The sequence below is a fragment of the Diabrotica virgifera genome, chromosome 4 (genome assembly GCF_917563875.1).
Source record: "Diabrotica virgifera virgifera chromosome 4, PGI_DIABVI_V3a".
Lineage (NCBI taxonomy): Eukaryota > Metazoa > Arthropoda > Insecta > Coleoptera > Chrysomelidae > Diabrotica > Diabrotica virgifera.
The window spans coordinates 253,677,885-253,702,178 of record NC_065446.1 but is presented as its reverse complement, the minus strand read 5'-3'; the positions used below and the strand labels follow the sequence as shown (position 1 = coordinate 253,702,178).

The window sequence follows — 24,294 nt, the reverse complement described above, 5'->3', positions numbered from 1 at the left end:
AACGATAACATTATTTTTGTTTTTATAATATTTATTTATAATTATTAAAATGACTATTTGACTATAAATACTTAAATTTAAGTTTATTCAAAAACAGCATAAAAATGGTAGTTCAAAATGGCGACAGTTTTTACCTTTTGCCATCTATTGGCATTTCTCGAAAACTGTAGAACGAGCGCTGACATGAACGGGCAATGAGAAATGCATTTCAAACAAAACCACAGATCACGGGTGAACCTGGTTCAACTGAACCATAGATTAACGCAGGTATGAGAAATCGACCCTAAGTGACCTTCCATCTGAGAATACTAATTAAATCGCCCTCAAGACCCATGACCCCCCCAAAAACAATTTCTAGATCCGCCACTGAGTGCGAGGAGCAAAGAGCAAAGCGGCGAAATCAAACTACTACTGGGAAATGGAGGTACACAGACGTCCCACTCTGTTTTGTTTTGATATTTTGACAACGATGTCCGATGTGAACGTCGAAACATTATCTAATAAAATCATTTTTTGTTAAATTGTGGCTTCTTTCCCATTTAGAATAGTTAATTGAAATAAATTTTAACAAATTCATTATGAGCAGCTATAAATTATCAATATTCAAGTATACTTCAATAATATTTCTCAATTTTATAATCATCATTTGAATAAAATTGTTTTTTGAAATCTATAAAGGAAGTTGGCAACATCAGTTATTTATCTTTTAGTGGTTGGTGTCAGTAGTCAAATAGAAAGTGCATTTTGAAATTGCTAAATGTTTGCACTCCGTAAATTAACCGAAAAACTACCAAGTTAAGTTAACAGAACACAAAAAGATATTTTTTTACTTAAAAACTAAACAGATTTATTTACAAAAACTAAATTTGCTTGTAAATTAAGTATATGTTGTACACATACCTGTAAATTACAGTGTTGTTGTTTCTAATTTTCCGAATTTCCGTTAGCTGTCAGCTTAGCCACTGTCACTCTTATCAGCTGATGATCGTCAACATGTCAAATTTTATAGTTTTTATATCTTATCAAAGATTACTGGTGTCTGTTTAATGTTTATTTTTTACAATACCCATTCGTACATTTAATTATAACAATGACTAATGTCTAATTACTTCTAAATACTAATTGTTAGTCCAAAAAAGAAATGTACCTCAACAGTGAGTGCCCAGTTTTCAATCAACATATTTTTAAGTAGTGACTGATTCATAGTTTTCTTTGTACTTATGAAGTTTATTAAACCATGTTCGTGAAACCACAAGAGGTGCTTATAGCGAATGCGTTCTGGTAAGGTATTAACCATGTGTAGTAAGCTGTGTGGTTATCTTGCTGCTTTAATTTCAGGGAAACAGAGAGAACTTCACTGTATTTTGTTTTACAACATAGAAAGGGCCATGGGAACTCTAGAGGGTTTTCCTCGCTCCTTGTGGGAACCATGGATAGTATCTTTGATACCAAGCCTGCCCCTTATAGAATACTACATCAGACTCCGTCTTCAGAGGTATACCAATGTAGGTATCAGTCTATTAACACCTTGGCTGCGTTTAGAGATATTTATAAATTTATGTTGAGTGTGTTACGAGGCATATTTGTCCCATATACCCCATTTGCCATTGTGCGTTACAACAAAGTCGATGCGGCCAACAGTTAATCTAATATGAGGTCTATTTGTCTTGTAATGCAGCCAAGGTGTTAAGTCATTATTTCATTTTATGGAAATCTTGTTAATAATTGCCTTTATTATTGTAGTGATAGCATGTGCGTTGACTAAGAAGGAGATTTTAGAGGACTGGGAATGGTTGTTTGCCAATGTTTCGGAAACTCTACACTCTTTTGATAACGAAGATGATATTACAGACTTTGTAAGCTGCAAAATTGAGTCTGTGATCGCAACAAGACAAAATGTAGAAATTGAAGGTAAGCAAAATATATTTATGGTATCGTTATTAAACAAAATCTTGAAAAATGTTATCCTAAAAAATATCCTGCAGATTTTAAAATCATATCTTCAAAGGTAAAGCAATATAGTACATATTTAAACTAGGAATATGATGATGAGAGGATTGTTAACACATTTGCTGCCACTTACATTAAAATTTCAGCCCCTTTGGTATGGAGCCAATATGAAAAGAACCCTATTTAATTCCACATCTAACCACATTTAACCCACATAATGACAGTAGAATTGACAACACTGTTATCCTATATCTGTACACTGCCACCTGAATGTGACTTCCACTATAGGAGAGCAAGACTAGCATGGGCAGGATTTGGAAAACTTAGTTGGATACTTAAGAACCGCAAAATACCCCAATACTTGAGAAGCAAGGTGTTCAACCAGTACATCTTTCCTATCATGACATGGATGTCAAACCTGGACCCTAACCAAGGCAAATATGAATAAACTAGCCACAACAGAAAGAGCAATGGAAAGAGTAATGTTGGGAATACGACTGTCAGATAAAAAGAGGAACGACTCAGTAAGATCAAAAACAAAAGTTGAGGACATAACAACAAAAGCTGCGAAACTTAAATCGAGGTTCGCAGGCCACACTGCTAGGCAAAAAGACCAACGTTGGAATGCAACAATACAACACTGGCAACCTTACGAAAGTAAACGACTGAAAGGAAGGCCACAGATGAGGTGGGTTGATGATATTAAAAGAGTAGCCGGAACAAATTGAAAATGTATTGCTCAGGATAGAGACCGATAGAAGGAGTTGGGTGAGGCCTATGTCCAAACGTGGACGATAGAAGGCTAAGAAGATCTATGTTTTATAGTTTTGCTGATTGTAAATTCAGCTAACAAAAAGTCTTTACATACATATTTTGTTAATTGATAGATTCGACCGTTACTTGATGGAAGTTCATTTTATCTAACAATAAAACACTGAAAACGTTTGTTTTCTATACTTCCACAAAATTTATTATAACTATGTGACTACAGCCGTTTCGGCAGAGTACCTTTCTCAAGTGATTTAGTTTACTATGGGTTTGCCTTTTTAAAGTCTTTAACTGAACAGGTTGAGGAGTGGGGAGCTGTTTGTCTCAAGTTGGTCATTCAGAATTATATCTGTATATTTTAATTTATTAATTTCCATAGATTCTAATAAAGATAGCTTAAGGCCTTTATTTTGAATATGCAGAATTTGAAACTCTTCATTAAAAGAATGATTATAATCTAGAAGGTGAAGTGTGTATGTAGAAGTGTCTATTTTTCTATTGTTGAAAGCCCTTTTGTGTTCTGCTATCCGTTTGTCAAAGGTTCTGCCAGTTTGACCGATGTAAGTTTTCGGACAGTCACCACAAGTTAGTTTGTAGACACCACTCTGTAGTTGTTTTCTCTTTAACAACAACTTAAGCAAATATATTAAGAACAAAAAGAGCTGAAAGAGAAAACAACTACAGAGTGGTGTCTACAAACTAACTTGTGGTGACTGTCCGAAAACTTACATCAGTCAAACTGGCAGAACCTTTGACAACCGGATAGCAGAACACAAAAGGGCTTTCAACAATAGAAAAACAGACACTTCTACATACGCACTTCACCTTCTAGATCATAATCATTCTTTTAATGAACAGTTTCAAATTTTGCATATTCAAAATAAAGGCCTTAAGCTATCTTTATTAGAATCTATGGAAATTAATAAATTAAAAAATATACATAGATATAATTCTGAATGACCAACTCGAGACAAACAGCTCCCCACTCCTCAACCTCTTCAGTTAAAGAGTTTAAAAAGGCAAACCCATAGTAAACTAAATCACTTGAGAAAGGCACTCTCCCGAAACAGTTGTAGTCACATAGTTATAATAAATTTTGTGGAAGTATAGAAAACAAACGTTTTCAGTGTTTTATTGTTACATATTTTGTTCTTTACAATTTTTATATGTATTATAAAGCATTTATTACAAAAGATTCAATTGTTCCCAAACTCCACTACCACTACCTTATCTAAAGATAATTAACAATGAACCAACATGATGTTGGTCTTATAAAATCATAGTAAGCCTATACTGAATTCAAGGGGCAAAATAAATATTTTGAATAGTAAAACATGTATAACTTATTGGCATAGATAATTAGCACATTTACATGCAAATATATGAAAATCAACCTGTTTTGACAAGGATGTAGAATATATTTTAAATGCTTTATTGAATATTTGCTTAGAGAATATTAGAAAGACTGAAAAATTATGCAAAAAATGTGTGCTCACAATATTTAACTATATTTTTCATTACTGAACTAAAGCTATTGTAATGAATTATGCTGTAATTCAATAAGATGACTGAATAGATTGGCAAAAATATTATACAGTTTATCACATTATTTTTTAAACTTTTTTTTTTTAATTTAACTTGTTTGCCTTCTTCCTTCCTGGATTATATTCATCAGCATCATTGGCTCTACAACCCACAGTTGGCAGGGCCGTAAGTACGATGTTGGGGGCCCCGGGGCAAACGTGGGATCTGGGGCCACCTAAGTGGGGGGGGGGGCGTAAACCCCCATCTCTCATCTGGAAAATGTTCTACGAAGTTGATGGCTTCGTTTTGAAGGTCTTGTTCGTTTGCATTCAAAATAAAATCAGGTTGAACAATTCGGTATGGATCTAACACTGCTTTCATTCCTTGAAAGTGAGTGTCTAGCTGATGGCATAATGTGTCGAAAACACGGTTACTCTAACGGCTTAATTGGGATCTTGAAGTCTTTCATCTTCGCACAGTTCATCGAAATGTTTTTTCGTCTTCTGCATTCTTTTTGGAGCGAACCCTACTGGTATTCCCCAACGTTGACACAAATTTGAAGCCTCTTCAAAGAAGGTTTTAAATTTTTCTCTCATTTCAGTTAATTTTAAGAGGCTCTCTTCAAGTAAACTGTAAGCTGTTAAAAGGTCCAAAGATTATGATTGCAGTGTTTTCGAGACTATGTTGAGGATTTCAAGGATTTGATTTTGCACAACTAAGTAGTAACAAAACAAATTTGAATGATTCTAGTTTCTTTTTCAGTTGTGCTGCTTCGTCTCTTTCATTTATTTTGTTACTTGCCAGAACTAGACTTGAAAGGCACTTGCTTTCAAATGCCGTGAACGATTGGACCAGGCCCGCCTTTCTTCTTGATATCATATCGATGCCATCTGCGCACGCTAGTATTTGTACACTCCTACTAATAATTATTCCTCTTGGTATTTATTATTCCAGATTCTCTCATGTTGAATAGAAATACGATAGACTGTCTCCCTGTGGAAGTCCTGGATATATTAGTGGATATAAATCACACACTATTTTGTTATTTTATCGATCTGGGATAGGTATTTGATTCCAATAAATTACTAATATTTTTGCCCGAGATATTCTAAGTCAATTTTTAAAACTATTAACATCATCTACATTTTTTTTCTTACAGATGAAGACACAAAATCATTCAAGAGTACCACTGACAAGTACCACAGTCTGTTTCAATTACCATTGGATGAAAAGTTGGTCAATTATTATTCCTGCAGGTAAGTTAATCTTTTATATTTCATTGTATTGAGGATTAGAATTAGAGCAACATCCAATAAGAACGAGAGGTTTGAGAGAAGCGAAGAAGTAACGGAGCGAATACTAGCTGACAACAAAACTTACTTGAGATACCATAGGCTAATGAAGGACAAGAATTTATCCAGAAATACAATACTGAAAATACAGAATTTCAATCAGACCAGTAGTTACATACGCAGCTGAGACAATGTACCATGTACCTCATAGATCAAGATTAAGAAAATTAGAAAGGAAAATCTGCAGAAGAATTATGGGCCCGATAAGAATGGAAAACGGAGAAGTGGGAACAAGAATGAACCATGAAATAATAGACATTCTGAAGAATATCAAAGAAAAATGACCTACTGATTAAGAAGGTGACCAGATAGAAACCAAAAACTTTAAGAACAAGGGGAATATCTACAGAGAGATGAGAGGACCAGGTAGTGATCTTGATTATAGTTACTTTCGAGTATTCGTTACAAATCGTTACTTTTGTATAAAGTAATCATTTAAAGTATTCGTTACTATGATTACTTTTGTATTTGAGTACCGGTAATCATATCGAGAATCGCATTTCTCAGTATTTCGTTTAAGTATAAGATCTGATATATCGACCTTCACCGATCTATTTAATGGATAGAAATTAAATGATATGTAATTGTTCTGTCATTGCTGCTCCACAATATCAGTAACCTCAAATAATCTGTTTGCATCAATTAAGTGCCAAAAACAAACCCTCGAAACTCTAGATGACCTACCTTAGCAGTAACCCTTGGCACCCAGGTGCTTCGGAGATCGGTTCTGATTGCAAATTCCTGTTCAGTGACCCCAAATACCCCAAAATAAGAAAATCTGGTCCTTAATATACTGATTTTAACATGTTTATGCATTTTTCGATGCGTTTTATACACTTTAAAATTTAATAATGCATTTCCACCTATTTTTTTTATTGTAGACTTTTTTCCAGACGTCATCCTAATCCTAAATACAATGTAAGAAGTTGCAAGTCTCTATGTACCTACTATATTTAAAAATAGATTTATTCCTGTGTTTTCCATACCTACATGTAAAAATAAAGTTGATGATCATAGTCTAGAAATATTATCATTTCTACATATTTTCCGGTCAATCAAAGCTATTTTTTTCTAGGCCTGATAAGAATAGTGTGTATTTATTATTAAAATCTAATGTGTTGCATTTTTATTTTCAAAAGAACTAACATCTGTGAAATTCTGTGAATTATCTACCTCGACAAATCGTATAGACATCTGTTTCTGAGTGCATGCTTTGTTAAATGGTATACCTCCCTCTGTTTCACCTACTTCTCAGCGCCCTGTAATCCTGTAAAACTCTTCATAGCCTTCGCCCTTCATAGAAAAATTTTTAGTTAACTGTACTTGATACCGAACACTCGTGGAATACCGGTCCGACTCCGATATCAACCGAGTAGATACAATACTCAAAATCAAAATAGGTACTCGCTCTGATACGATTGGTACGAAGTAACGAAGTAATCAGAGTAATCAAAGTAACGATTTACCTCTCTGTATAGTAATCGTTACTTTCGGTATTCGTAAGTAACGAGTACTTTGTAACGAATAGTTACTTTTTCAACATCGCTAGGACCAGGTAATGAGAGATATATCAATATTCTGAAACTGAGAAACTGGAGGGACGTATGCACACGAAATGAGTATGAGTCTAAAATTATAACAAAAGCCGTCATAAAACTATGATACAATTGACAATACACAAAAAGAATGCGGAGTGATTCACCGCAATAAGCGAATCAGAGAGCTCCTAAGTAAGAATGGAAAACGTTCCATTAGAACTGAAAAGCCTTGACTATGATGCATATTATACCCATTTTTTCTTTTGTATTGGTTGTACATAGCAAAGTTGTAGCTTTATCCTTTTCATGGATAAACCTTCTGAAGTTCCTCATCGTTTTCCATGCCTCCCTTGCTACAGAACTTCTTCTCTTCTTCTTCTTTTTGTATAGACATGACTCTGTCTGTTTTTTCAATGTGCCTCTAGTAGTTGTCGTTCTATCGTTTTCGTGGTCTTCCCACTGATCGTCTTCCTATTGGGGAACCGTTTCTCGCTGTCCTAACTACCCTATTTGTTGCAATTCGGCTTATGTGGTCATTCCATTCTATTCGTCTGTTTCTTACCCAGTTATTAATGTTATACACCTTGCATCTCCGTCGTATATATGTACTTCTGGCTCTGTCCCTTAGAGTCTTACCATCGATTTTTCGAAGGGTTTTCATCTCCGCTGTTTCGAGCAATCTTTTTGTCCTCTCTGTGTCGGGTCGTGTTTCTGCCGCGTATGTCATTATTGGTCTGATGACTGTTTTGTAAATTCTGCCTTTCATTTCTTTTCCGATATTTTTATTTCTCCATATTGTGTCATTCAGGCAACCTGCGGTTCTGTTTGCTCTATTCACTTGATCTTCCACTTCTGTTTCGAGCCTTCCGTAGCTAGATAGTGTGATGCCTAGGTATTTAAACTCCATCACTTGTTCTATTATCTGACCTTCCAGCTCCCTTTTTAAATCTTATTCGATCTGCTGTTATAACATTTTGCATTTTGTCTTTTGTGAGGAAATTAACATGTTAAATTTTCTGGCGATTATGTTGAATTGGTGCGGCATACGTTGTAAATCGTCTTCACTTTGAGAGATTAGTATTGCATCGTCGCATAGCAGATTATTTTAAGTTGTTTTTCTCCCATTTGGTATACTTTTTTAGTTCCTACTTTTTTATTATTTCGTCCATGATCAGGTTGAACAATAATAGAGGACTCAAGGAATCCCCCTGTTTTATCCCATTGTCGGCTTCAATTGGGTCAGTTAGCTCATCTTCCACTTTTACTTTTATTGTGTTGTTCTGGTAGATGTTTTCTATCGTTTTAATTATTCCCAGAGGTACCTCTCTCGAGTATAACAAGTGGATAACGTCCTTTAATGTGACCCTGTCAAATGCTTTCTTAAGGTGCACGAAACATAAATATGCCGGTTTGTTGTATTCCAACGATTTCTCTTGAACTTGCCTCATTATAAATATAGCGTCAGTGCATGACCTTCCCGACCTAAAACCTTGTTGTTCTTCTGCTAATGTTATAATTTCATTCAATTTGTTTGTTATTACTTTGGTTGTTAATTTTAATGTTGTGTTTAATAAGTTAATTCCTCTGTAATTCTCCGGGTCCGATTTGTCTCCTTTTTTGAAGAGAGGTATTAGGATGCTGGATCTCCATTCTTGTGGTATTCTGTTTTGTTCTATTTACAGCTACAGAACTTATAATAGTTAAAATATACAACTTCTTCTGCTTCATGTTCCATTTTTTATCGAAGTTCTGTTTTATCCATTCCCTCAAGTTCTCAAGCCAGAATATACTTCGTCTTCCCACATTTCGTTTTCCTCAAATACAGTCAAATGATATTTGACCTTGGATGACCTTTTTTATGCATTTTATTACATTTATGACAAAATAACTCTTCTACATTTGTTAAAAAATTACCAAAAGGGCTTAAACGTGCTTTAGCCTTTGATTTGTTTTTATGGGTTTTGTTTGGTTTGAACGCATGTTCCCTGATTACATAAACAAACATTTATAATTTCAATCCATTGTTGAATTTGGAGGTATAAAGAAATGTTATAATAATTATCAAAAGTACATAATTATTTTAGTATCGCTGTACCAATACTGGCAATTTCAACAATCTTTTCGAATTACTTTATTATTTTATGTTTAGTTAACCTTGATTTTATATTTAGTTTAGTAAATTTTATTTCCTAAAACGAAACTAAATATAAAAATATTACGATGTTGAATTTGATAATCTTTTAAGCAATTTCAACAAAATGCTTGAATCAAAACAACGTTTTGAAACTGTTTGGCGTGTTTCCGAATGTCATGACTGTTTTGTTGGAAGTTCAAGTGATATTTTTGTTGTTTTATCTTTTGTTTATATACCTGATAGCATAATCTGGAATGGTCTATTGAAATTAAGTGTATTTTATTTGCTATCGTTAGTGCATCATATTGAAATGTATGTTTTTGACTGCCAGGATTAGTTTTTCGTTGCACTATTCCTATTAACTGTTTTCCTGTACTTCCGCGGTGATTATAACACAACTGATAATGTAGGTATTTATCAGTTGTCATAATTTCATAAATCAGTGACAAATGATTTCAGGATTATTGGATATTTTTTATCTCAAATGATGCAGTAATTTTAGTAAACCAATAATGCCGGTACCTACTTAATTCTTTCAGCTATAAAATATTATCATTTAGAAGAAACTAAGTTAAGAGTCTTAGAAATTATTAAAATTTCCAATGGGCATAAAAGTTTTCATTTCTCAATTATTTCAGTTCCTCACCATCAAGGCCTCTCATTCCTCAAGGAATGTCTGTCTCTCTTGCTTAGAGCTCATTGATCCGTATGACGATGAACCACTCCGTATTCCTCTTGTATATTGTAAAAGCTTGTTGAATGCCTTGGCTTTCGATACAATTTTCTTCCACTCACTTTCATCTATACGTATGTCTCTCCAGTCTCTGACTTTCAGGATTTTGGTCTCTCACCATCTAGTCCTCCCATCTCTGTAGGTCTTCCTTATGGTCTTTTAGTTTCTGGCTTTTATCTGGTGACCTTCTTAATTAAGCAGGTCGTGTTTCCTTCTCTTTATGTGTCCCAGCTATCTGCGCTTTAATAAATATAACTATGTCTTCTCCTTTCATAATGTCTCTTATTTCGTGGTTCATTCATCTTCTCCTTTCTCCGTTTTCCATTCTTATCGGGCCCATAATTCATGTGAGGATTTTCCTTTCGAATATTCTTAATCTGTCTTCATCTTTATCTGTGAGACACATTGTCTCAGCTACGTATGTAAGTTCTGGTCTGTAAGTTCTGTCCTTCATTAGCCTATGGTATGGTATCTCCAGTATGTTTTGTGGCCTGCTGGTATTTCTTCCGTTACTTCTTCACTTCTGTTTTGCTATTCATAATTCTTCTTCTTCTTTTGGAATCATAACCCTGGATGGGTCTTTGCCTGTTTGGCTACATCCTTCCGACCAGATCTCTCTTGTGCGCTTCTCCTCTATTGTCTTATATTCATGATTTTGAAATCGTCTTCCACGTCATCCAACCATGTCGTTCTGGTCCTTCCTTTTTTCGTCTTCCTATCGGCTTTCATTGTAATATTTTCTTTGCTGTTTTTGCATATTTTTGTCTCTGGGCATGTCCTTGCCATGACAGTCTTTGATTTCTTAGTATCTTTCTCTCGAATGTCCTGAATTGGGCTTCATCTTTTTACTTTATCGTACTATATACGTAGTATAGTATAATAGATAAAGTTGTAGGATCGTGCAAAAAAATTTTTTTCAGATTTCACTTTTTTTCGACGTTTTGAGTCCCCCTGAGTCTAAAAATCAAATAAAAAAAACATGTCGGAAGTATGTACGTACGTACGTATGTCGCCAACGCCCAGCAAAAACTACTGGACCGATTTTCATGAAATTCGGTATGAGTAAGTTTAAGAGAATTTTGTCGAGAAACTAAGCTTTTAAAAAAAACCTCTTAAAGGGGGGCCGAAATAGGGGGGTTATTTAGGGCCCATTTTTGCAAATTTTGACCGAAATGAATGAAATTCAACTCAAAGTAAGCTCATCGATAGGTAAATAAAAATACGGAATTTGACATTTCCAAATTCAAAATGGCGGCCAAGATGGCCGACCGCCCACCCGACATATTTCCCTATCTATCTAAAAACTTGTTTAAGATAAGTTTAATTTGAAAAAGTCGTTATATAGCCTAAAGATGGGGCTATAAGAAGGATGTTATCGTTTTTCAGAAAAAGTTACGGGTTGCCTATATTTAAGGGGTCAAATTTTGACATAAATTTGAACTAGATTTTCTCAAAAATGGCTCCAAGGAATTTGTTTATTTTTTTATATATTTTTGATATCCTATCAGTAAATTGAATGACATTAGTCATATATCTTAACTACCCATAGGAGGGGGGTTGTGATTTTTTTATAAAAAAATATTCGAGTGCCCGTAACTTTATTCTTAATAGAAACTAAAATTTGAAATTTTGCAAACTTATATGGTACTTTATTATCTATTATCGCAATAAATTTTACCAAAAATATGGCTTCCGGTTGAACCGGAAATGAATAAAAAATCTTAATTTTTTTAGATACGCCCTGTATATTTTAACATATTTTGAAAGAATGCAAAATTACCTTTCCAATGACATAAAATTCATTGCTGTAGCTCAAAAACTCGAAAAGTTACGGTAAATAGAAATTTTGCTATAATCTTTTGTGTATCCTATCTCACGTGTTCATAGCAGAGCATTATTGTAGGGCAGTCAATGAGGGTATTTGGCTCCGAATTCCATCCTACTACATTGATGTACTTGATATTTTCACAGTAAGTAGGGAATAGCTCAAGAAACAAAATCTACCATATATACTATGGCGCTTTTATCTTGGGGCGGTTCCCAATTCTTCAAGGGGGTGGAAAATTTGTTGGTCAAAATAAGCACGGAAGTGGCTAAAGAACCTATTTCTAAGCAAAAACTGGTCTATACTTTTTTTTGAGAACTCAATACTTTTTGAGTTATGCGTAGTTGAAAATTGGCCATTTTCATTGAAAAATGACAGCTTGTCGGACGGATTTTTTGTGAATACCTTAAAAACTATGCATCGAACTAAAAACACTATATAAAACATTTTTTAGATTATAAATAATAAAGAGATTCGTTCCTTCGTAAATGTTTTCTTTATAATACAAAAAGAGATATGGTAGGTGAAAATAGTTTGTTTTTTGGTGCATGCTCAAATTGGTGTATTCAACTTGAAATAACAGAGGAACGGTAGGTTTTAGGTGTATAATGCTACCAACACCTTTTGTAGTGTTTGAAAAGGCCTTTAAAACGAGCACCGTTAAATGTCGGTTACTTACAAACTAAGCGAGATATGGTGCAAAAAATATATGTCTAATGTACTTTAAGGAAAAATGAAAAGTATATATACATTTAACTCCCCATCCACCATAATTTAAATGCATTGTTTTCCTTCTACAATACCTTTTAATATAGTGTTATTTCTACTTTCAAAAAGTTGAACGGGTTTAAAATGAATGGTTTTTGTAAAAAATGTGATCAAATTATAGAATGAATTTTTAAATTTTCTTAAAAATCTTCCTTTTTCTCCATGTATTTCGAAAATAAAAATATTTCACCCCTGAGAAGTGGTGGGAACTTCCCCCATGATAAAAGCGCCATAGTATATAGGATAAACTTTGAATTAGGAGATTGGGCTACTCCCAAAATTTCATTAAAATTCATGCAGTAGGATAGAATTTGGAGATAATATCTTGTTCTTAATCTCGCGCATTGACTGGCCTAATCGAAATAAAATGAAATTCAAATATTGTAAACTATTAATTTCTCAGAAAAATGAACTTATTTGAAATGAAAGTATGACTATAATATTCTATTGATTTATGCAATAATCTCCACATCTATAGTGTGTCCCCGAAATATGGCATCGAACATTTTCTCAAATGCAGGAATTAATGATGCGTAGAACCATAAAATACTTTTAAGTACAGTAGGTGTTTCTAAAATATCAAAATAACGAGTAACTTTGTTATTTTTATAGAATGCCAGTATCTAGTACCATAACGATAATAGATCGGTACGATAAAGTTCTCGGGCGGCCGTTCCGTCCAGCGTTTTTCGTCATTACCCAGGTTTTACAACCATAGGTTACTACTGGTCTAATCAATGTTCTGTAGATAATGCTTTTCGTTCTTTTGTCTATAGTGCAGTCACTGAAGGTGGATATGAGCTATTACCTCAGATTTCGTCGAACCTCCATCGATTTGCATGAAAATTGGTGAGTGGTTAGGGGATATCTCAAGGAACAAAGATGACATGGTGCCAACTTGCTGTATTAAATAGTGTGATGTTATGCCTTCTGGTCCCAATTAATTAAAACTCAGGTTTTCCGATAACATTATATTTAATTCGAAGTCGATGATTCACTACATAAGTTGTTTACAATATTAACTTGACCTATCCTATACGTGAATACCTTCCAACTACATCAATACTTATAATAATCTTTCTCGACCGAGTTAATGTTTATATACACATTTAAATAATAACAAAACATGACAATTCAATGTTACTTGCGGTTATTGAATCCAAGAACAGATACTACATGGATTAATGACTTTGAATGAGTTTTAAACATCTTTTGTACAGGGTGATATTATAATACCACACCTCCCCGTTTTGTTAAAATTACATATTTTTAAAATGTGATGCTCCTCTTTCCCTTTTACAAAAATGTTTATGGTTACCTAATACTATTTTGAAAAATTAAATTTCCTAACTATGCTAACTAACTGTAACATGGTACATTTCAGATCAATCAATTTTTCCCTAAACATGTATATTCTTTTTCCTATTTTACACAAAAGTTCATATTTTCCCTATACTAAAACTGGTATTTTATAACCTATTACTAGTTCACGTACTTTCACGTCGTGTCTTTTCGTCCTTTTTTTTTTCGTTCACTAATTCACTTCATCAAAACAGTGTCCACAGTGAATGAAATTGATCCTTACTTTTAAATAGTCTTTTAGTGCCTATATGCATCTCCTATAAGCAGGGGAATAATCTAATCTACCTAACTAAAAATCTCGTATCTAACTAAAAGTCCTAAGCTAAGCTAATATTACTCGAATAAGTAAAAAAATGTATCCTTTACTCTATTAATAATTCCTATTTCAGTCTTCTTTTGATTTATTTATATATGTCTTACTAACTTTAAAATAATGTATCTATAATAAAAATGTAATCTCTCTAAAAATTTCTAATATTTCTCTAAACTTCTAATAACTCTCTTGTAGCTAAAATAAAGATTTAATCTCTCTAAAAACTTCACTTTTTGTGTCCCTTTGCTTACTATCTACTAACACTTATTGTAAGATATTGTCTATCCTTAATTCAAACACTTCCATTTTCCGCGAAAATTTAACCTGAATTCATTATCTACATTTAAAAATAAGTTATTTATAATTAACATTACTTTAGAGAAAAAAAAATTACAACTTTAATTCTTAGACATAATTCAATGATTAGCTACTTATTTGCTTAGTATCTTCTTAATTTTGCTTCTTTTCTTGCAATTTTTATGTGTCTTCTTTCATTTTTCCCACATATTTTAATAAAAAAAATTATCTTTTTTTCTCTTCTTCTTCTTGTCTGGTACTACAACTATATTTCTTCATTTTCTCCACATAATAACACTTCTACAGTGTACATAATTCATCTTCATATACATATTTCATATAACAATCATATATCATTTATCTCATATATCATTTCATATAACATCATAATCATCACTTCATATACTAGCTCCGATACCTTCGTTTTACCTTAATAAAAGAGGTTTCACTCGGATGTCTTAGTTCTCCGCCAATATTAACCCGAATTTTCGCCCTGATCTGTACGCACCATTAAGGTGGTATAGTTAACTCAAAACACGAAATAGGTATTTTATGCGGTTCAAATTTTTCTAAAAATATCACAACCTCAATCCCTTGCTTTGAGGCCGTTGTTTATTCACGAATAATCATGAATAAAATAGGTACCCTTCAAAACACAGAGTGGGTCTCTAATAAGCTTTCAAGCTTCTATAAATCACTTAGTACCTTCCTAATTTGACAAGAGCCGTGGGTTTCTTATTGTCTCAAGTTGCCTCATAATATTTAGCTTATAATATTGTTAGTTCTTCTTCTTATCTATATAGTTCTTCTCCAAATTCCTTATCACGACGCATCAGGTCGGTTCGTTAAAAAAATATATATCTTGCTTATAGCAATGTTTATCGTATGTCATCACTAATCATTATTTATTAAAAAAATATCATTTATCACTCAAAAAATATTAATTCAGGTTCATATCATACAAAATTTAACACAAAATCGATTAAAATGTATCTATAGAATCAATAAATATCAATAATAAAAACAACTGGCTAATAAAAATTCAATAATAGTATACATATTCGTCAATAAAAAAATAGCATATGCAAAAGTTAGATAAAAATATTCAAAATAAGTTTATATCTCAAACTTCGATAGAAATTTTTGGAAAAAATTCGATATTCCATAAAATATTCAAAAATAACCGTACTAAAAATCGAAATCGGCTAGAGATTTTTCAAATAAATTCAATAAAGATTCAAAATTCAATAAAAATTCAATAATAGCATATATAATAAACTTCGATAAAAATATTAAATTCAAAAATCACTTCATATTTCAAAATTCATAGATATTCTTAAAAAAAATCGATACTTCATAAATTATTCAAAAATCAGCAAAGATAAATATTCAATTTTCAATAATAATATAAAACGAGGGAAGCATTTTTAATGAAGATAGACATTCTTACTTACATTTTATTTCCACTTTGTCTTTGCACTGTCGCTCACTGGGTTGACCGTCCCACAATACGGGCAGTATTGGATCCTCGGTTCCTGGTCCATTTTCGCCGTCTCCATTTCCAAGCTGGTGCCGCCATCTCTGCTCCTTTCAGAAGACCTCCTCTAGTCTGCAGGATCAGCCATGTATTAAATAGTGTGATGTTATGCCTTCTGGTCCCAATTAATTAAAACTCAGGTTTTCCGATAACATTATATTTAATTCGAAGTCGATGATTCACTACATAAGTTGTTTACAATATTAACTTGACCTATCCTATACGTGAATACCTTCCAACTACATCAATACTTATAATAATCTTTCTCGACCGAGTTAATGTTTATATACACATTTAAATAATAACAAAACATGACAATTCAATGTTACTTGCGGTTATTGAATCCAAGAACAGATACTACATGGATTAATGACTTTGAATGAGTTTTAAACATCTTTTGTACAGGGTGATATTATAATACCACACCTCCCCGTTTTGTTAAAATTACATATTTTTAAAATGTGATGCTCCTCTTTCCCTTTTACAAAAATGTTTATGGTTACCTAATACTATTTTGAAAAATTAAATTTCCTAACTATGCTAACTAACTGTAACATGGTACATTTCAGATCAATCAATTTTTCCCTAAACATGTATATTCTTTTTCCTATTTTACACAAAAGTTCATATTTTCCCTATACTAAAACTGGTATTTTATAACCTATTACTAGTTCACGTACTTTCACGTCGTGTCTTTTCGTCCTTTTTTTTTCGTTCACTAATTCACTTCATCAAAACAGTGTCCACAGTGAATGAAATTGATCCTTACTTTTAAATAGTCTTTTAGTGCCTATATGCATCTCCTATAAGCAGGGGAATAATCTAATCTACCTAACTAAAAATCTCGTATCTAACTAAAAGTCCTAAGCTAAGCTAATATTACTCGAATAAGTAAAAAAAATGTATCCTTTACTCTATTAATAATTCCTATTTCAGTCTTCTTTTGATTTATTTATATATGTCTTACTAACTTTAAAATAATGTATCTATAATAAAAATGTAATCTCTCTAAAAATTTCTAATATTTCTCTAAACTTCTAATAACTCTCTTGTAGCTAAAATAAAGATTTAATCTCTCTAAAAACTTCACTTTTTGTGTCCCTTTGCTTACTATCTACTAACACTTATTGTAAGATATTGTCTATCCTTAATTCAAACACTTCCATTTTCCGCGAAAATTTAACCTAAATTCATTATCTACATTTAAAAATAAGTTGTTTATAATTAACATTACTTTAGAGAAAAAAAAATTACAACTTTAATTCTTAGACATAATTCAATGATTAGCTACTTATTTGCTTAGTATCTTCTTAATTTTGCTTCTTTTCTTGCAATTTTTATGTGTCTTCTTTCATTTTTCCCACATATTTTAATAAAAAAAATTATCTTTTTTTCTCTTCTTGTTCTTGTCTGGTACTACAACTATATTTCTTCATTTTCTCCACATAATAACACTTCTACAGTGTACATAATTCATCTTCATATACATATTTCATATAACAATCATATATCATTTATCTCATATATCATTTCATATAACATCATAATCATCACTTCATATACTAGCTCCGATACCTTCGTTTTACCTTAATAAAAGAGGTTTCACTCGGATGTCTTAGTTCTCCGCCAATATTAACCCGAATTTTCGCCCTGATCTGTACGCACCATTAAGGTGGTATAGTTAACTCAAAACACGAAATAGGTATTTTATGTGGTTCAAATTTTTCTAAAAATATCACAACCTCAATCCCTTGCTTTGAGGCCGTTGTTTATTCACGAATAATCATGAATAAAATAGGTACCCTTCAAAACACAGAGTGGGTCTCTAATAAGCTTTCAAGCTTCTATAAATCACTTAGTACCTTCCTAATTTGACAAGAGCCGTGGGTTTCTTATTGTCTCAAGTTGCCTCATAATATTTAGCTTATAATATTGTTAGTTCTTCTTCTTATCTATATAGTTCTTCTCCAAATTCCTTATCACGACGCATCAGGTCGGTTCGTTAAAAAAATATATATCTTGCTTATAGCAATGTTTATCGTATGTCATCACTAATCATTATTTATTAAAAAAATATCATTTATCACTCAAAAAATATTAATTCAGGTTCATATCATACAAAATTTAACACAAAATCGATTAAAATGTATCTATAGAATCAATAAATATCAATAATAAAAACAACTGGCTAATAAAAATTCAATAATAGTATACATATTCGTCAATAAAAAAATAGCATATGCAAAAGTTAGATAAAAATATTCAAAATAAGTTTATATCTCAAACTTCGATAGAAATTTTTGGAAAAAATTCGATATTCCATAAAATATTCAAAAATAACCGTACTAAAAATCGAAATCGGCTAGAGATTTTTCAAATAAATTCAATAAAGATTCAAAATTCAATAAAAATTCAATAATAGCATATATAATAAACTTCGATAAAAATATTAAATTCAAAAATCACTTCATATTTCAAAATTCATAGATATTCTTAAAAAAAATCGATACTTCATAAATTATTCAAAAATCAGCAAAGATAAATATTCAATTTTCAATAATAATATAAAACGAGGGAAGCATTTTTAATGAAGATAGACATTCTTACTTACATTTTATTTCCACTTTGTCTTTGCACTGTCGCTCACTGGGTTGACCGTCCCACAATACGGGCAGTATTGGATCCTCGGTTCCTGGTCCATTTTCGCCGTCTCCATTTCCAAGCTGGTGCCGCCATCTCTGCTCCTTTCAGAAGACCTCCTCTAGTCTGCAGGATCAGCCATGTATTAAATAGTGTGATGTTATGCCTTCTGGTCCCAATTAATTAAAACTCAGGTTTTCCGATAACATTATATTTAATTCGAAGTCGATGATTCACTACATAAGTTGTTTACAATATTAACTTGACCTATCCTATACGTGAATACCTTCCAACTACATCAATACTTATAATAATCTTTCTCGACCGAGTTAATGTTTATATACACATTTAAATAATAACAAAACATGACAATTCAATGTTACTTGCGGTTATTGAATCCAAGAACAGATACTACATGGATTAATGACTTTGAATGAGTTTTAAACATCTTTTGTACAGGGTGATATTATAATACCACATTGCGCTTTTACCCTGGGGGTGGATGCCACCCCTCCTCGGGGCTGAAAATTATTTTATTAAAAATAACCCCACAATTCGATAGAGGGACAAATTATAAGCAAAATTTGTTATATACAGTTATTAAAATAAATCAAAACTTTTTGAGTTATTAAAGATCAAAAATTTTAATTTTTCGTGAGAAAAATGCATGTTTTCAACTGATTTTTCATAAATAACTCAAAAACTATAAGTTTTTACAAATAAGTTATTATGAAAATTGAGGCTAATAAAAAATCAAATAAACTTCTTACTAGAAAAACCTTTCTATGTTAACTAAAAGTAAGTTATAGGTAATTGAATGTATATTTCTTTCGTCGAGTACCCAAATCTAAGAAGTATTTAAGCTTAAATACCGGCAAAATGATGCATTTTATAACATAAACTTATTAAACATTTGTCAAAGTTCATAGAAATATCTATCAAATAAGCCCTAGAACAAGTTGATAGCATTAAAATTTATGCACCAAAAATGTTTCAAAATGTATCTTTTAAAAATGTTTCCAAAAAATGTTATTGTTTTTTTTTTAAATAACTCCGTTAATTTTTAAGATATCAGATTTACCTAAAAACTAATTAAAAGTTGATTCCAAGAGCTATCAAAAAATGTCAAAATTAGTCTTTTAAACATCTCACTTTTTTAACAATAAAAGGTTAAATGGCCCAGGTTACATGGTTCTCGCAGAAAAATTGAAATTTTAAACGTTTCTATCTCCGTTATTTTTACTCTACGGAAATATAAAATCTGTAAAGTATTTGTAATAAAAAAAACTAGAATTTAGTTAAATATCATTTTTTACGTATATTGAGTATTTTTGGAGTTATTATCAAACGAAAATGAAAAATACGATAATTTTAGAAATTCTGATTTTTTTAAATTGTATCTTTTTTTCAAAAATATGCATTCTAAACTGGTGAAAATTGTTGAAATCATTAACTATGTTAACCTAAAGAAATTCTTGTGAGGATTACTACAAATTTTAATTTTTGTGGAAATGACGTATGTTTTATTTTTCACTTTTTCCTAAAAAAAATCGAAAGGGTTCTCTTATTTTCATCATAACTTGCTTAATTTCGATGCTATTACTTCTACGGGAGCTCATTTGATAGGTACTTCGAAGTACTTTGACAAGTGTTTAACAAGTATATTCTATAAAATGCATCGTTTTCCCGTTATGTAAGCTTAAATACTTAGATTTGAGTACACGTAGAAAAAAAATATACATTCAATTACCCATAACTCACTTTGAAATAACATTAGTTTAGTTCTTTAAGTAGGGAGTGCATTAAATTTTTGATTATCTTTAATTTCGGTAATAATAGTTTTTTTACAAAAGCTTGTAGTTTTTGAGTAATACGTGAAAAACAGCTTTAAAACATGCATTTTTTAAGAAAAAAAATAAAATTTTTGATATTAAATAACTGAAAAAGTATTGATTTATGTTAATAACTTTATATAACAAATTTTGCTTAGAAGTTGCCCCTCAACCGATTTCTGGTATTTTTTTATTAAAAAAAAATTCACCCCCGAGAAGGGGTGGCATCCACCCCCAGGGTAAAAGCGCAAGTTGGCATCATGTCACCTTTGTTCCTTGAAGTATCTTCTAACTACTCACCAATTTCCATGAAAATCGATGAAGGTTCAACGAAATCGGAGGTGAAAACCTTCAGTGACTCCACTACTAATAATTCCATTGTCATCAATCTTTTATTAGCATAGTATTTTTTGTACTATTCTCACTGGAAAATACGTGCTTTAATTTGGCTACTTGTGGAATTCTTCTGATTGATTTCTGTGCCCAGATATGTGAAGCATCCACACGTTCAAGGGTGTAGTTGTCTATTGCGATATTATTTTCATTGTCAGGTGTTCTTTTGACGGTCAAGTACTTACTTTGATGTTGTTTCGTTTATTTTAGGCCCTCTTTTTCGTGCTACAGGATCAAGTGGTAATTTGTAATGTTTTGGTATTTATAAGACCGGTTACATTGGTTTTTCTGATGACTGCCTCAAGAACTAGGTTGAACAGAATGGTTGACAGTAAGCCTTCCTGTCTCACTCCCACATTAATGCCAAATAGGGGAGTCAGTTCTCCATCTATTCTAACTGCTTCTTTTGTACCCTACAATGTCATGTTTATGACGCTGATATATTTTTTAGGTATATCTAGAATACGAAAGCCTTCCAGCATTTTGTTGCTTTTCACACTATGCTGGAAAATGCCATTCATAATTACTCCCAATTATTTAAATGGTTGAACTGTTTCAAAAGTGACTTTTTTTATCTCGATTTCTCTCATTTTGTTATCTTCTCTTCTAGAGCAGATTAGATATTTTGTTTTTCCTTCGTTAATGTCTAGAGCTCTTGTCTCTGTTTCATTGGCTAGGATTGTTAATGCTTGAAGATTCTTCTTTTATCTATAAAAACTGAATCTTATCTATAAAAACTTTCAGTTACTGGAAAGGCAAACTACCCCGTCAAGGATGGATGTACCTCTCCATCAACTACTGTTGTTTTCACGCCTTCATCCTTGGAACGGACACCAAGGTGTGCATACGGTGGTCGGAGGTAACCATTCTTACGAAGAAAAACGGACTGTTTCTGCCGGATTCCATACAGATATGTACCAGAGAGAAGGAGTACAATTTCAGCATGTTTATGAGCAGGAACGAGACGTTCACTTTGATGGAACAGCTCGTAGATTTGGCGATGAAAAGGTAAGAACTTTGTTATTTTAATTTTTTCTTTGTATTTTTTATATAATTCCTTCAACATACTAATGATATGCTTTGTTGACTACGCCAAGGCCTTCGATAATGTAAAATGGGATAAAATGTAGTGAACTTGACTGAAGTGAACGCGATAAATAACGGATAAGATGCTGGATAATTGATTACAACGTGTGAAGAGTTATTGACTTTATTAGGTCTGAGACACTAAAATTAGAACACTAAAAATATAAGATAAGTCCGTTACACTTGAACTGTCCAAAGTCTTGATGAAAACACGACATGACACTTTGAAGAGATATGAACTGACTGTATGCGACTGCTCTTTTCATATGATGATATGTGTATATATGGGTATAAAAACCACGTTGCCACGTCATAAAAAGGCAAAAATAAAGGAATAAGAGGGCATAAACATGGCCCCCGCCTTGGCAAACACTGCCAACAAATACCGCTAAATAACTGTTCAAAATGTCTTAACTAACTTAGTCCGAAATAGGCAACGGACACACTTTGGCGAAGGAACGAGTAATAATACTAATACTAATAATACTAATACTAATAATACTAATACGATTCGATATGCAAAATGGCCAGAACATCGAGGCCATGGGTGAAAACGATATATACAAATATCTTGGAGTAAAGCAGGCGCGGAAAATTGACCATAAGCAAATGAAAACTGAAATAACTACTGAGTTTATACGAAGGATAAAACAGCTGCTTCGTTCACAGCTTAACAGTAAAAATTTGTTTAAGGCACTAAACACCTACGCTTGTTCCGCACTTAGCTATTCATTTGGTATTGTTAAGTGGACAAAAACAGATATAGAAAATCTTCAGCGAAAAGTACGAACACACCTCACAAAGGCACAAAAACACCACCCTAAAAGTGCAGTAGAAAGAACAACATTACCACGGAATCTGGGAGGAAGAGGACTTATGGATATAGGTGAGCAATTAGATAAACAAATTGCTAATTTAAGAGCTTATTTTCAGATGCAAGCTGAGACATCTACTCTACATCAAGCTATTTGCGCAGTAGATGACACAACACCGATCAAACTGAGGGAACCAGAAATGCGCATAAACCACCTCACTAAAGACGAAAAACTGCGCACCTGGATGGGTAAACCTCTGCACGGGCGACATCCCAATGAGGTCAGCCAAGACTATGTCGACAATACAGCGTCGAACTATTGGTTGACATCAGGAAAGATGTTCCCTGAAACGGAGGGTTCATTACTGGCTATTCAGGATCAGGTTATACCAACCAGAAATTACCTGAAATATATCATCAAAGACCCTCAGGTTCAAAACGACAGATGCCGATATGGATGTCAAACCCAAGAAACCATCCAACATCTTACAGGGGGCTGCCAGGCATTTGCTGCAACTGAATACAAGGAACGGCATGACGCAGTGGGAAAAATCCTTCATCAAGAGATAGCTATCAAGCTGGGACTTCTCCAAACGGATCATCTCCCGTATTATCAATACGTCCCTGAGAGTATGCTTGAGGATGGCAACTACAAGCTATACTGGGACCGCACTGTTCTCACAGACCAAACAGTGGCACATAATAGACCAGATCTCGTACTAGTTAATAAATTAACAAGACAGACAACACTAATTGATGTGGCGATACCTAACAACAATAATCTACGTAGTAAATTTACTGAAAAGATCGCCAAGTACAGAGATCTGGAAATTCAAATACGAAGACAATGGAGAATGCAAAGTACCCAGACGATACCAATTATTATCTCTACTACTGGAGTCATTCCGAAGACCCTCCTCGAAAGCATAAAAAAGCTGGGTCTAAATGAACACCTTTATAAGACCATGCAGAAAGCTGTACTACTTTCGACGGCCAGATGCGTACGAAAATTTCTGGGAGAAACTCCAGCATACCAAGTCACCTAGGGCTCGATAACACGGAAAGAGTCCCACCAGAGCTCAATCCTTTTGATACCGTAGGTATCTGGGATGAGTCAATTTTCCCCTTAGAGGGAGTGTGAGCCGTATGGCTAAATCTGGATACTAATACTAATAATAGTCTGTCTTTATCTTGAAAACTCTTGCTACACCATCGCTGCCGCGAATCAGTTCAATCACGCGACCTAATTTCCACCTTAATGGAGGCAAATTGTCCTCCTTAATAAGCACTAACCGTCACTTCACCATGAGTAGTAGTCCACTTGGTACGCTTCTGTAGTTCGGAGATGTATTCCTTGTTCCAGCGTTCCCTTATGTGCTGGGAAAGCTGCTGGATATGTTGAAACTTCGAGAGACGATTAACTGGAAT

The 24,294-nt window shown here is 33.0% G+C and overlaps 1 protein-coding gene across 2 annotated transcripts in view; it reads left to right on the top strand.

Annotated features, from left to right (window-relative positions):
* Window positions 1-975: 975 nt before the first annotated feature.
* LOC126883380 (TBC1 domain family member 9) overlaps window positions 976-24,294 on the top strand; it is a 92,212-nt gene continuing 68,893 nt past the window's right edge. Inside the window, exons 1-5 of one of the 2 annotated variants that reach the window (XM_050648904.1) lie at window positions 976-1,281; window positions 1,339-1,505; window positions 1,744-1,911; window positions 5,402-5,498; window positions 21,711-21,974. In XM_050648904.1, coding sequence (XP_050504861.1) covers window positions 1,238-1,281; window positions 1,339-1,505; window positions 1,744-1,911; window positions 5,402-5,498; window positions 21,711-21,974 — 740 coding nt within the window. In that variant the 5' untranslated portion in view covers window positions 976-1,237. The remainder of the gene's footprint in view (window positions 1,282-1,338; window positions 1,506-1,743; window positions 1,912-5,401; window positions 5,499-21,710; window positions 21,975-24,294) is intronic. The other variant, XM_050648905.1, reaches the window with a different exon arrangement.